Raw genomic sequence first — 16,039 nt, forward strand, 5'->3', positions numbered from 1 at the left:
TCCCTGAAATGTGACCCTTTGTATGTCAACATTGTCGTATTGCTTACCCTATTCTCGTTTCTTTAAGGTTGCCCTTGGTAACGTAAAAGAAACGATCGATCGCGAATACCAAGAGAGTGCTCCCGAGGGATTTAACAGCGTGTTGGCGGTCAGCACTGAGATCCCGGATCCAAATGAAGACGTCACCACTCAATATGGGGCTATAGTCCCTGCTGGGGTGCGTATCAACCAACCCGGGCTGGCTGAGAAGTTTAATACAAACCGTATCTGGAATAATCGCAGTGAATACGTAGTGTACAAGGAATCTCAGGTTCTTATACGTTACATAGTGCAGTTCAAAAGGAAACGCTAGGGCTGATTTATCACTAAGTGTTCAAAGCCTGTTACATGTTACAAATAATGATTAGATTACATTTACCGGTGTATAAAGTCAACTCTCTCTAAAGCGGACACCGTCGGGACCGGTTCCAACTGTCCGTCTTAGAGAAGTGTCTGTCTTATAGGAAGTTTTGTTACAGTAAAATGACTGAAAAACGGCAGAGACGGGACCAACACCAGGTGTCCGTTTTATAGAGGTGTCTGTTAAGTTGACTATATCACATTCGAGAAGTGAATTCATAAAAAATCAATCACATAGTAAAAAATTATTAGAGTAGACACAGAAACACGATTTGTAATTTTCGTAATCTGTTTAAACAAGACGACAGTGTTACAAACCTAGTCAGATAAAGGAACGTCATATAAAAATGCGTTCACTATTCACGTTTTTCACAACTGCACAAGTGATGCATTTTCAAGGGGTAAAAACCGAAGGTACTTCAGCTTTTCATATTTTATTTAACGTTCCAAATCATGGCTATATATTCCAGTAAATGTGCGGTACATAACCGAGGTCGCGATATCATCGCAGCTTCCGGTGTGTTCGGGAGTGTTCGTGCACGTTTCTGGTTGGCCATTTAGCCTCGGAAACACGTCGGGTGATGTACGAGATTTACCAAAAAACCGCACTTCTTTCCTACGACATTTAATCCTAACGAATTACAATTATAGGTAGGTGGTTTAATCTTATCAATTAGTGCAGTGAAACTTAATGTTTTTAAAATAAATAGGTTTTAGTTATTTATTAATAACAAATTGTAGCGTTAATAAATTGACGTCTTGAAATGCAAATAGAACTACCGTTAGTGTTTCTGAAACCAGGGAAAGGGTAACAGGAGGTACTCTACAAAGTCTTATGCGGGGAAGCTCCGCAACCCCTCTATCCCTTTTCTGAATTCCTGGATTGAGTATCCCTTACAATACTTGAATGGATTAGCCGTTGTGCGTTTGTAAGAGATATTTTGAAGCCCTTTTAAATAACAGTTTTTCCTACCCTTTTGTATACTCTAACTAACCACCTTTTATATACCTCCAGCCTCAAAAAGGCACCCCTTTCGGGCGAGGCGTCCCCTTACAGTCCACTGGACTCAAGCCCCCGCCCCCTCCAAATTCCGGTTTATGTTCTACGTAATGAAAAATCTTGATGTCAAAGACGTCTTCACAGAAAACCATCTTCCTACAAATGGTATTATAAAAATTGAGCAGCAATCAGTTAGATGAATTTAGATTTTTTTTCATGAGTATTAGCTGAGTTGTAATCCACAAGTCACACGAACGACTTTCGGTATCTACTTTCCTTATGTAACAATACGATCCGCACATGAACGTATACGGTTCTGTGCCTACTGCACGTATATTCTTTTTAGGCTCTCTAAAGAGAATGCAAACCATTGTTATAATATATATCTTATTCAATATTATCGTCTCTTTTTTTAAAATGTTTGTAGTGTGAAATAAAATCTAGAAATTGTCTAGAATAAAAAATGGTTATCATTTCAGAACTATGTTGTATTAGCAGTGATGAAAGCACTGACTGATTTCTGCCTCTCTGAATATTGAAACGCTAGAAATTCGTTAACGAGCAAAAAATTCCCTTGGAAAAGACCCATTTGGGTAATTTTGAACTCAAATTCATATCTCGGAAAAAAGAAGGAATTCCGGCCGAATATGTGCGCGTTTAAAGGAGAAATGCCACGGTATATAAAGTCGTTTTTCTGATTCCTTTCAAACTGAAAGAAACCTCAAAATAATAGTTTTCTAACAGAGAAAAAAATAACCAAGAATGGTTTAGACTGAAAAAGAATAAGACAAATTTCGAACGACAAATTTGAAAAACTTTGCCATTTTTTTTTTCAAAATGTGTTGTCAGTGACGTAGCTTCTTTAAAAGGGCGTGAGTACGTGTCTATTGTGAGCAAGTGTTGAATTCACTGGTATTTTTTCACACGGAGTAAATCCTCCCTGAATATTCAAATAGAAATTCGTTAATGAGCAGTATGGTCCAACTTGAAAATGGCCCGTTTGGGTATATTTTGAACTCACAAATTTCAATTGTTTTAATATTCACGCGTTAATATCCCCGTGAAAAGGAGGATTTTCCGGCCAAATATGTGCGCGCTGGCGTCTACTGTGTCGAAGGCACAACTCTTTACACAGAGTAAATCCTCTCTGAATATCATACCAATACAAATTCGTAAATGAGCAAAATGGTCCACCTTGAAAGTGGTAAGTATAGGTGGTTTTCAGCTGATTGACAAATTTCTTTTGTTATATATATACGTTAATATCTCGGTCAAAAGGAGAGTTTCCCGGCCAATTATGTGCACGTTTGAAAGGGTGTAAGTCCGTGTCTGTTATGGTGTGAGTGTCGAAGTCACAAGTCTTTTCCACACTTAGTGATTCCCCTCTGAATATTCAAACAATAGAAATTTGTTCGTGAGCAAAATGATCCACCTTGAAAATAGCCCGTTTGTGTAATTTTGAATTTATTTTAATTTATTAACAAACTACTATTGTTTTAATATTCACATGTTAATATCTCCGACTGAAGTCTTCATTTAAATGACCCCCATGTTTTATTATCGAGTAATAAACAGCATGTTAAAATACAACTTTTGGCAAATTTTAAAAAAAATATTCCTGGAAGTGGATTCAGTCTTTCTTTCAGTCTTTAAATCTTTGAACATTTAACTTCTATAGTGTTTCTCCGCGGATGAACACTATTGCGTCACGTGATTAATTGAAACCAATCAGAATCAGAGAAAATTCAGTGGTGAACTATAATTACTAATAATCGCTGATAAAATACGATCGCGCGCGTTCCTTTTTAAAGGGTCATTTCATGTAATATATCAAACACGAGAGGCAGTGTTTCATCAGGATATCCAAACACCGAGAAGAGAGTTGAAAATACGACGTGCAGCGGAGTATTTTTGACGAAATTTGAGGTGTTTGGATAGCCGATGAAACACTGTCTCGAGTGCTTGATATATCTTCTCAATCGAAACAAAAACCAAGGAATAAACGGAGAAATAAAATCATAAAAATCTATGCTAATTAAGATCGGGTATCCAAACCACCGTCACGGTTATGATTTTCATTGTGTTAGCTTTATGAATTATTAATGAGTTTGAGAATATTATTTTCTTTTTTTTGGCTAAAATTAAAATTCTAGGTTTCGGACTTCAACCCCCAAGAGTTTCTACTACAACAGTTAAACTCACCCTCGTTTTCTATGAGCGATAGTCAACTCTGCTGCGCCTCGTTGACTACGTTATAGTTACTTATTTTCGCGGGACTTAATTTTCGCGATTTTTAAAAAATCGCGAAATTGAAAACTCGAGAAAATTTATTTCAAACGTTTACTATTGTATTTTTATGTTAATTACGTATTTTTGGCCAAATCGCGAAAATTAAGTCCCGCGAAATATCCCGTTTCATTTTAGCGAAATTCAGTTCCCGCGAAAATAAGTGACAACAAGAACATTGAGAAGCTTGAGAAGCTTAAAATCGGGCGCTTTGCCTTGAAAGGCAGGGTTCAGTACAGCAGAAACCACGAAGCAGTTACTTAAGTAGCACTCAGTCCGACTGTGTTTGTGTAAGTCACAGGGCTTGTATGAGCTGTATTAGTGTGCATAATATAATATCTAGAACGTTGTCGAGATTGCATTATTACTTAATGACATGATGGTTTCAATTTATAAATGTATTTCACACAATACAAGTAAGCGATTGAAGTAGACGACTAGAAAATGTAAAGTTTCAAGACTTAGCAAAGTGCAGTGTATTGGTAATACTGTAAGGTGCGGTTTCACCTGAAGGTCGTGTGCTTTTCGGTATTTTCCAGGCATTGCACTTTGATGGGACAGTACTACAAGTGATGTAATGTATATGAAATGATCCATATGATCCGGGGAACTACTATTGTCAAGAAAATGATCACAACTTGTTGATGAATGATCGAACATTTGTTTCATACCATTACTGTAATAGCAATTGATGAAGGCTTTTAGTCCTGAACCAAAGTATAAGGACTGGGAAATACTGAAACCCATTATCAGCCACCTTAAACGGAAATATCTTGTTGGTGTTTCAAGGAATCCAAGGAAACTTCACTCATCCCATGTATCTATGTATTGCGGTATTTTGTAATTTTTTGAGTAATTTTTGGGGATGTTTGGCAGGTGATAGTTTTTTTAAAAGAATTAGTAAAATTTAGACAACTAAGAAATATTGAAAATTTGATGTGAATTTAACATTGGAATTTGAAGTTAGAAATTGGAAAACGGACACCAAACAGTCCCGTGATATCCTGGAGTGTTTTTGCATGGAGGTCAACTGTGTGATGATGTTTCCATTTTTTTCTTCAATCCCCACTGATAAAGAACTGTTGTTGGTGTTATGTTGGTGTTATCACATGTCAAGCCTTTAACAAGGTATGAAAGAACACAAGGATTTAAATTATTCTGGTGCTCAATTTTTGCGTAACTAAAATTAATGTTACTCAAATTCCTGATGGATTCTGTCTTAAACTGTTACGAGCTTAGTATTTCCAAATTATTGCATGTCAATGTAAGGCAAGACAAGACATGCCTTGGTTCTTATGTAATTCTCTTAAAAACATATAAGATATTGACTATAATTTTGTCTGTGCTATAGCAATTCACAGTGGGGTGGTCTTGATGTGTCTTTAACTTGTGGACTGGACTGGACTGGACTAGTAAAACGCGGACTAGTAAAACGCGGACTTGTAAAACGCCTCTAGACACTTCCTTGGCCACAATCATCTTACGGCTCTCTTCAATACATAATGTCTCAAAAAAACAGTAACCTCAGAAAGAAGTCAGAAGCAAATAAAATAAAAAAATAAAATAAAAAACTTTATTAACGTGTCTAAAGTGTTTAGCTGAGGGGAAAAGTCCCCTCTACTAATTGTAGACACCTGACTAAGAAAAAACTTTAAAAAAAACTTAAACCTATCATTATACAACTATTAATAATTTAAAGTTAAAATAAGTTAAAAAAGAAGCTATTTACATAATAAAAACGGGTAAAAAAAGTAAATCTATTTATATGATAAAAAAAGACTATATACATGGCTAGCTATTTACATAATAAAAACGGGTAAAATAAAAAAAATAAGGTCGAAAGACCGAATTTGAACATATAACGGCAAATGTTCTAATGTCACGAACGTTGGAGTCGTGTAGGCCCGTCACCTTTATTTACCACATACTGCCCCCAAATTAAAACAGTACCCTCAGAAAGAAGTCAGAAGCAAATAAGGTCGAAAGACCGAATTTAAACATTTAACGGCAAATATTCTAATGTCACGAACGTAGAAGTCGTGTAGGCCCGTCACCTTTATTTACCATTGACTGTTGATTTCTGGACGGGCCCCGTTCTACCTCGTGCGAGCAATACAAACGACTGCACTCAACAGACGTCAAGTAGTGGAAAGAAAGAAACATATGCACACAACTCATAGCATCAATCCCGTTGTTTTAGTAGGGGTTTGCAGAACGAACATGTGCTATACTGCAAAAACATCTCCACGGTAAAACAGACCATAGAGTGCTCAAAAAAGCTAGAAATATGCCGTCGAAGAAACACACAAGAGCTTCAAACACAAATTGCTTCGCTCGCTAAACCGTTTAGTTTTATCCGATTTACAAGCGCTTGTTTTACAAGTCCGCGTTCTACAAGTCCGCGTTTTACTAGTCCGCGTTTTACAAGTCCGCGTTTTACTAGTCCGCGTTTTACTAGTCCGCGTTTTACAAGTCCGCGTTTTACTAGTCCGCGTTTTCTAGTCCGCCTTTTACAAGTCCGCGTTTTACCTGAGTCCTTGTTTTACTAGTCCTCGTTTTACAAGTCCACGTTTTACTAGTCCGCGTTATACTAGTCCGCGTTTTACAAGTCCGCGTTTTACTAGTCCGCGTTTTACTAGTCCAGTCAAGTCCTCGAAATACAGTATGCCAAAACTCCCCGCCCTCTAAAGATAAGTCCTTGACGGTTCTTGTCGTTTTTCGGTGCCTATTCATCTTCGGCATCTTTCTCATCCACCTCTCGTTCTGTCCTGTGTCTGTCATCACACGAAAGAAAAGCTGATTCTCAAAAAAATGCCACAAAAGGAAATTGACAAAAACAATATGAAAACCATATATCGAAAGTTTCTTATTCTAAAATTTTATCATACGTCTTAATTCAGAGCTACAAAGAAGTTCCTCCTTTTGAGTTATTGATACTGTTCTTACAGTACCTCTTTCCACTAGCGAAATTTTACAAAATTCCTTCGCGGCGAAAAGGTAGCGCGAATCCAGAACAGACTCCAATCGAGAGTGGGTTAATTCTAGATTACTATTAATTAACTATTACAACATTCATTTTTAAAATAGTTTCCCAAGCCGACTAAGCTAACTAAACGTCGAGTGTATCTTTCAGTAAACAAAACATGCCGTTATGACGCCGGAAATCCAGCTCACGCATACTATACCCCGTGACTCACGCAAACCTCCGACTTACGTGCTACTACAGTCATTCCTTTCTAAACATTTTTTTTTTACCACCACCGTACCTTTCTACCCAAAAAACTCATGAAACCGCCCGGTTTTAACCTGTTTTAACCTTTCAAAAATTAGAGCGTTCGAAACTAAATAAGATCCGTAATCACAAACAACATACAGCCGTTTACCAGCACTCTTTAAAACTCCTGAAACCCTTCAAAATCAGGCAAAATAAATCTTTGAAATAACCTTTATCAATGTTTCTAAGTTTTTATTCAGTTCTATAAAATGCCTTTCATACACTACTGTCAAACAAAAATTTCAATTTCCTCAGTTTGAAGACAAAAGAATACCAAATATTTCGTGCACAATGTAATTTGATTAAGCCAATATTATCACGTCTAAAAATACTTCAAGCAATTCAGTGAAAACCCGTTTTTTTTTTTCGTATCAACGAAAACCACTTTCGAATAATCAATACATGAAAATAACAATAAGATCAAAAGGAAGAAAGGAACCTTCAAAGCCGTGATATTATGCATCCAATCCGCGATAAAATTTAATTACAACAAAATCCAAGTTCTCATTTTGAAGTCCATTTTTTTCAGTTGATACCTTTATCCAACTTGTGAAAAATTCCATTCAAGTTCCTATTAATACTGTACATTCCCAATGTTTTGCTCAGGTCTTCAGAAGCGTCTTACTAACCAAATCTAAAATAATTCCAAAACATGCTGTACAAACATTCTACTCTTTGTGACAAACGACTTGACGACCAATTGTTCAGAAATGAAAATCGACACAGTTCTTGCTAAATAAAAAAAAAAGTTTTACGGCGGAGTCAGGCTCAAAAAATATACCGCAAGATCACACCTCCATTCATAGTCAAAAACCAGCAAACCATCTAGTTTGCTAAAAAAAACACTGCGTGACATCAATGACGTTACCTTTTTCATTTACAAAAATAACTTTAACTTGTCAAAGTAAGTGCAATTTCACAATTATGGTGAATAACAGAACAGTATGGGGCCCAGTTCTCGGCCGGGTCCAGTTCTCGGCCACTTTGTGTTTAACGCGTTTTTTCACACTCCAGTTGAATTAAAAGAAAAAGGTATTTCCTTCAAACGATCGACTGATTCATGTGCTTTAAGTATCTTGAGTTGGATCGTTCAATTCGATATAGAAAGCTCACACGTCGAGTTTACGCGGAGGTAGGTGAATTTGCATTCCCGAAAAATTTGTTTGTTTACGGCTCCTTAAAATTCATGGATGTAGTTAAATTCGTATTTTATCCAAAAGCCCCCACCATACGAGCTAATTTTTGGCATGTGAAACGTAGAATAATTCAGCTTTCTGCTTTAGTTAACTTTTCGTTGAACCGTTGTATTTTTTGGTCTTAATTTACTTCGAAATTTTTTCTTGCGACGTTTGCGTATTTGCCAGTTCTCGGCCACCCTGCTCGCTATCACAGCTTAGCGCTTGGTTTTTAATATAATTTCATCTGCTGCTGCCAGAATGAAAGAAATAAATGTTTTAAAAATAAAGTTCAATCTTATCTCTAAGTTTTGAGCTGACTCTTGTCTTGTCTATTATTTCTACAACACCTAAATCTTTCAAGACCTTTTCACTGCAAAATAAACCATCTAAATGCACGGGTCACACAATGCGGTTTTGCCAGAACCTGCACATAGGCAACTAGGCGCGTTAAAATCCTTCTTTTCTAAAGTAAAAAAAAGCCTCATAAAAATAATTTGGGATCGATATAACATAAATAGGTATACAGAGTGATTTTATGACTGTGAAAATTAATTGAGCATTTTTTTTACAGATAATTACGCACAAGCTTTTTAGTGGCCGAGAACTGGGCCAAGGTGGCCGAGAACTGGGCCCACAAATGGAGCTTTTATTTTTATTATTGCTCGGGCAAATTAATTTTTGATCGATCGATAGCTTTACACCAAAAAGCTGTATAATGTAGCTAGCTCTGGGAGAAATTTCAAGTTCCTGCGGTTCTTCTGAGGTAAGAAATACAAGTTTACGTCAAAAGTGGCCGAGAACTGGGCCCCATACTGTACTTTGCCCCGTAAGCTTTTTTCTCTGTCCTTCCGCCGAAGCAAAAAAACACAACCTGATTACACATTAACCCAAAAGTCGACCAAGTGTGCCTGCAACGATTTCCTGTCAAAACTAAAATGAAAACCATTGCGGTATGCGTCACCCGTAGCGGTTTTGTAGCAACCCCAAGCTATCCCCGTCTTTTTGGCCGCGCCAGGAGACTACGCTCTAGGACGACCAAAGGGTAAACTATAAATCGGCCACGCCCGATTAATAAGGTATTCGTTCACAAAAAACTCGTGCTCGTAGTCTAATTGTTAAATATAATATACCGAAAAAGTAAAAAAAAAATCAGCTATCGCCTCAGCGATTTAAATGGAGTATTTTCTCATAAGTGAGTGTCATAGACTTCTAGAGCATTGTTTGAAGGGTTCATTTCTATGTTTCTCGCTTGTCTTTCGACCGCCCTTGGAATATTGTTCACTGTTCTCACTCTCAGCATTCTGTAATAAAGGAAGGGGTTCACCACATAGTTAAAACTCGACAATGTTAATGTAATGATAAGAGTACTAACCAGTGAGTCTCCAGGATTTGTACCAAATTCAGCTAGAGGGAAACAAACAAAGAGAGGCGACCAACACACTAGAAAAACTCCACAGATCTTGTAATTCAGCCATGTTAGTTTATTTTCTTGGCGCCTGTGTCGGCTGTTTGATTCTGGCAAGGGAGACGAACGCAGCCTTTTTATGATGCGACATGCTGTAATGACAATTATAAGCACAGAAGCTATGTTACTGGACAGGGTGAGAATTCTCACATAAACAAATACTGGATCTTTGCCTTTTATCTTCGGAATAACGCCACATGGCTCGAATTGATAATAAACTGATTGGAAGATTATGAAAGACGTTAAAACTAAGGTCCCAATCCATGAGGTAGCTATGACTTTTTTGATATTTCTTCTTGTCATGCGTCGGTTATATGGACGTAAAACACAATCCTGTCGGTCGATTGCCATTAAAGATAAAGTCACTGCATTGAGAATACCGCAAGCAAATCCGCTTGGCACCATAATATAACAAGCGACATTAGCAGACGCTGGGCTGTCTAAAAGATGAATAATTATCACCATCACTAAACGGGGAATCAGGCTCAACAAGGATGACAAGATGCCATTCACCGCTAGACTGGCGAATAAAAAGTGTGTGACCTGGCGTAGATCTGAACGCTTTCTAAGGAGAAGGCAGACAGAAGCGTTTCCTAGAAATCCAGCTAAAATGGAAATTGTTAACAATGTAACATCAGTGATTACAATACTCGGGGCGATGCGATTTTCTGAAGTTGAGTGATTCATTCCGTCAAGTGCTGAGTTCAGTTTCGTTTTCTGTGAAGACTTGATTGATATCCTCTGCCGGACGAATTTGCTTTCCCCTCTGTTTACTGCTTTTACGATTTTCCTGCTTTTCGTGTTTTCGTTTTGGATTTTCCTGTTTTCCGGTGTTCTCGTTTTGGATCTTTTTTTGCGACTTACTCGCCAGGAAAAGTAGCAGATTTTGCCTTGCAAAAAAATTCTTCTCACTTTTCGGTGTTTTGGCTCCGTGATTTTTCCGTCGATGGTTTGCTTGCGCGCTAGAAACACTAAGCAGCAAATGGAAATTTGCAGGCTCTGTACGTAATGTTTTCAATAGAAGGCTAAACAACAGAAATACACATAATACCGACATCATCAGCTGCAGGCATTATCTCGATTTTCATTCTTCAAGAGACAATGTTCACAGACCAACTTCCCCCCCCCCCCCCCCCCACCTCCCACCCCAATCTTTTAATTTTTCGTGGATGTTTCAAAACTGACAGTTGCGATGGCGAAGAATTTATCGAACATACAGCTAAGGTAAACAGCTACAGAATTCGGAGCATTGCCGTGCCTCAAGCTCAGGACAAGCCGGCTATACCTTCCGGATCAAGATAAAAGAAGCTTTGCACATCCTGTTGGAAAACCATTCCCTTAATCAGCAACTTCAACGCATTTTCAATTTCTATGTATGCGTACTCACTGGCAGTGATCAGCAGTTGTTTATTATTTACCTTATTCTTACTTATTTTCGCGAGTACTAATTTTCGCGATTTTCGCGATTTCAAAATAATCGCGAAATTTAGTACGCGCGAAGAAAACATCGCGCGAAATTTAAACACGCGAAATTAATACCATATTATATATCAAAAAACAAAAATTTTAAATGTTTAGAACTAAGACTATCTACCATTGAAAGTATCTTTCCATCTTGTTTTTGACTAGCACCCTTCCTCTGATTACTGTTTCGCTCTTGTAAATTACCCAAAACCTCTTAAGTACAGTCAGCAAAATTTCCATTTGCAGGCTCCTTGTAGTTACATTGAGTTAGACCTTTGTACATTTCCAATAGTTCCTTTATAGTCTTTGACGACTGCTCCATAAAACTCTGACAAAAATCGCGAAATTTAATACACTTTTTCTCTATTTTTTCTTGCAATCGCGAAAATTAATACTCGCGAAATTCGGCTCTCGAACTTTCGCGAAATTAAGTACGCGCGAAAATTGGTAAGAAATAGGTGTCACATATACGCCGTGACAGTAAAACTAGCAAATACTTGCCAGATCTGATATTTGCCTTCAACCAACGAAATATGCCAACATTCGTCACGTGGTAGAATCATATATCAGAACAAACATGCGATCGCATCAAAGAGAAATCCCTCCCCTTCCGTCTCGGACCGACCCCCTGTAACGCAGCATTTATCCAAGAATGACTCCAAAAATTGTCGGGAAATAGATAAATAACTAACTAAATAAATAATAAATATATATATATATATATAAAAGTGTGATTCCAGACAGCTTATGCAGGCGCGCGTTTTAGGGAGTTCTTTGAAGTTACCGATCGTCGAAATAAATGCCAGAAAAACGAACCTGCGCATGCTCATTGGAAATACGTAAAGTTCGGCCGAGTACCAAAAAACCTCTTAACCTTTCTAACTCATGAGTTGAGACAATATGACGGTTAGTTGAAGCTAAATAAAAATAAACACTTCAAACAGAAGCATAAAAGAAAATTTGCATCCAACGTGGTAGCCGTTTATACTACCTTTGCCGATTCCTTTTTGCATTATCATTATCGCCTTGCATTGCTCTCAATGATGAACATATTCTAGTGGGTTAAAATAATTGCCAAAAAACAGAGGCACAACGAGGTTTCAGCCAACACTTGAATCTATACGCACGTTTGATTAATTTCGCTTATTGTTGTTCGGTATTCGAAACTCGAATTTGCATGCAAGCAAACTAATCCCTTTGAATTCTGTTTATTATTGACGCTGTAGTATAAACGACAAATTCTGAGCTACAAATAACTGTGAGACTTGACTGAAAGGTTGTACAACAAACAAAATGCCCGCAAAAGTACTTTTGAATATTCAATTAATCCGGTTTCACGGCCAGATTTCGGGACACCCTGTGCGAATCTGGACCGCCAAAGAACTCAAAAGAGCTTACTAAGCATTGTTTTGAAGGAAGCCTTTTGAAAGCAGCGCTAAAACTGAAAGCGATCTTAACCGCGCTTGCAAGGCAATTGACTCGCCAATGAAAAAAAAAAAATCAAAATCGCAACAAAGAAAGCCTTCGGTTCGGTTGAAAAACCCCTTCCCTTATCTCAAGATATTGGCCTTCAGCAAGTTTCAGCTCGATGGAATCTAGTCATTCAAACGTTTGCATTTTCAAACCGATGATAATCGTGCCGCTACTGGCGGCAACGAAATAATATAAAAACATTCAAGGCAAGAAAATTACCATAGATTCTTTATTATTTACATTTTATGTAGTTTCACAACGTTTCGGTCAATCTTCACACATCGGTAAGAGCCACTTGCTTTTTACACAAAAGCTTTCGATATAAGGAGCTCATTGCTCTTTAGAACTTATGTTGAATACATAAGAAAGCGTACAGTTGTTTTTAACATGCAATGACACTCTCATCTACCGATATTCACACTCTGAACAAACGGTACACGTATTTCATTAAAAAGATCCCGCACGAGAACAAGACTGAGATGTCAATCTATTCTATTCGGTGTCAGTTTGTTTACAATTTGTCGTATAATTTAATATTCGCCCAGTGCACTTAAAATTTTTTTTAATAGTAGTATTAACATACCACGGGGCAAAACTAGTTACTATGAGTTACACTTCACCCTAAATGCAAGATATTAGCTCGTTTAATTTACTCGCGCGTTCGTAACACGCTAAATACACAACCAAACCATAAAATTTACATTTGCTGTGAAAACTATTCTTTCGTTTTAGAAGCGAGCAGACTCGCTTTTCAGTTCATGAGGTTTTGTTTATCACCTGTTTATAAGTCATATCCAATTTGGAATTTTATAATGTCTTCTAATCCATGAAAACATCCACAGTTTTTCACGGTGAAAGCCAGAGTAACTTATCCGTGGAGGCACGCAATATGCTTTGCACGCCAGCAAAACAATTGAAGTATGGCTTTTGTTGTGCAATAGCTTGCTTGCTTTCGGTCTCCGCCATTTGATTATTGTTAGATTCCATTTTCTTTCCAGCCAAAGCGGCGTTCATCTTTAGTCGTCTAACGTACACTGAACTGATAGGAACGGACGACATATTTCTGCCTGAGGGAACGAAGATTGTCGATTAGCATCATACATTGATGGCGGGGTAAATGATATAAGCATTCGCTTAGACTCGAAGCTTACCTTAATTTTCTGATTCCTTTCTGGGGTATCTTTGCGCGTATTTCTTTCGTTAAAATTGTGGTTTCCAAGTTGCTACGATTTCCAATTCACAGCATGAAAAGACAGTTGGAAATAGCCGCGAAATTCAACCAATCTGAAGTCACAGGTTCCACGAAAAAGTCCTTGACAAAACACGCCATCTTGCTCTGACCAAGGCGATCACAAAGCGCCCTCTGCAAATTTCGAAAGGTCCGAGAAGCTAAGTAAATAATCCTTTACAATGACGTAAGCACCGGCCAACAGCCAATCACATTGCGATACGCGATGAACTTTATCCCCGGGACACGTGAAGAGATTATTCGTGGTTGTGAGCGCGTGCACTTTCCCTCGTCCGAAGTTCCTGGTTCTCTGTAGCCCTCACTTGAGAAGGGAATATACCGGAAAAGGAACTGTAAACGTGCATGACAAACGCTTCATTGCACAGCTCAGCTAACAGCTTCGTGGCACATATACAAATTAACAAATTAAAGGTATCTTCCATCTGGTTTGGACCTTAACAAACGATTTTTAATTTCACTAATTAATGCTACCGGCAAAACTTCGAGTCAATTTTTAACAGTTGAAGATGTATTATACGTGCGCAGACTACATAATGCTCAATTTCATAAATTTTATTGATTCAATTTATTAAACTTATTATTCAATCGCCGAAGTAGTTCTTCTTCGGTCTGGTAATCGCTTTTACGTAATTTGCATATTTTTTTTGTTTTTCGCAATCTTGACTGAAAAGAGTAGGAACTTAGTATTTCGTAAGATGGCTTTGTCAGAAATACATGTCCATCTTAAAGCTTCTTATTCATCCATAAGATTTGAAAACGTCAGTTTTCTGGTAAACGTCGAGTGATCAGTCTTAAACTGCTCAAGCTGCTCAAGTTAAGGATTGTCATTTCTGATTTCATACTAATTCCCTAATAAAATCGAAAGAGGAAAATAGAAGTTTATGAGCTCGTCATTTACAAGGAAACCACAAGTTTATAGATGTATTTAAAGCAGCCAATTGCGTACTTCAGTAAAATAAATCGATTTCCCTTTATTTTGGGGCGTTCAGGTGCTATCACACATGATCAGTGTAAAGTGCATCGGACTCTGTGCGGAAAAATGTCGCTACCCTGTTCGTCCCATTCTCTGAGAACAACTTTTAGATGTGCAGAATTTATATACAATAATGAGAGAAAATCCAAATCTGCGCTTTTTATACCATTGTGCTAACTGCTTTGAGAATTTAAAAATCCGAGAAGGAAGTTTGTATGCCTATTTGAAAACCCGGACTTTGACCCAGTCGTACAAAAGTTGAATCACAACGCGGTACGACTTGCTAAGTGATGTTACTCGTATTTACTTTTCCTGTTTTTTTTTTTTATAGCCGCCAATCGCACAACTTGCAGCTGCATCAAAACGATCAATTTAGATGACTAAAGCTAACATTAATAAGATAATGATTTTATTATTCATTTCCCACATGAATAAATATATTAAGTCCCTTCGTCGTCGAGTAAAAACCGTAAACTGAGCGGGAATGACAAATCTATACGCCTTGCCACTAATTTTCGCGCGGCGATTTTTAATGGTCGTTTTTGTCGCTTCATCATCATCATCAATTCTCCTCGCGCCAGTAGCGCATAAGGCCGATTTTGTCGCTTACTGCTCACGATTTATGTGCGACTTATAGGCAAGTTATTTTATACGTCAATACGTTCAAAAGTGCATAAATAGGCAATATTTCGATTAAGCATTTTAGGTTTAATTTAGAACTTGGCGCGTGAAACAGAGACTAGAGTTGTCCCAAAGTCGAATAATCCAACCACAAATATTTCTTTTAAAGGTGTGCTGTGACCTCAGAGGCTGTTCATAAAGCCAAATTAAAGTTTAGGATAGTGTCGGCTAGAATTTTCTATCCTAACCGTTAAATGATTATACTAGTAGCTAGCCACAAGCAAGTACACGAAGACGCTTTTTTTTTAAAAAAAAATAATTAATATGAGTATGTTAAATTTAGATCTCAATATTCCCGGAATATTTGATAGGAAGTACAAGTGTAGTGACAAAATGATGCAACCGAAACGCGATACTGAATTAACCATCAGACAGAAACAACAGCAGAAAGACTCAGACCTACTTTGAGCCAATAAAACGTTTGTCAATGGTGCAAGACTTTATAAGCATTATTTACATAACATATTGTAAACCACAAAGGTTAACTGGACCTAACTGAAAAACAAATTTTAATTTGTTATCAACGACACGAGCCAATACTAATCAGATTCGTTAGCGGGTAAAATTTGCAATGAAAAACAGGCCCTGTTTTAGCTG

General features: G+C 37.6%; 1 protein-coding gene and 1 long non-coding RNA gene across 2 annotated transcripts in view; one reads left to right on the forward strand and one right to left on the reverse strand.

Moving 5' to 3' along the window:
* The window catches only part of LOC144655626 (poly [ADP-ribose] polymerase tankyrase-like), a 73,318-nt gene extending 71,494 nt beyond the window's left edge, over positions 1-1,824 (forward strand). The window contains exon 49 of the mRNA XM_078515910.1: positions 68-1,824. Coding sequence (XP_078372036.1) covers positions 68-352 — 285 coding nt within the window. The 3' untranslated portion in view covers positions 353-1,824. The remainder of the gene's footprint in view (positions 1-67) is intronic.
* A 10,926-nt stretch (positions 1,825-12,750) lies between these two features.
* Positions 12,751-14,502, reverse strand: LOC144648429 (uncharacterized). Its single transcript, XR_013569696.1, has 2 exons — positions 13,691-14,502; positions 12,751-13,606 (listed from the first exon to the last, which is right to left on the reverse strand). It is a non-coding gene; the product is annotated as an uncharacterized LOC144648429 (long non-coding RNA).
* Between the last annotated feature and the right edge of the window lie 1,537 nt (positions 14,503-16,039).

Source organism: Oculina patagonica, chromosome 1 (assembly GCF_052425735.1).
Source record: "Oculina patagonica isolate OP01 chromosome 1, crgOcupat, whole genome shotgun sequence".
Taxonomy (NCBI): Eukaryota; Metazoa; Cnidaria; class Anthozoa; order Scleractinia; family Oculinidae; genus Oculina; species Oculina patagonica.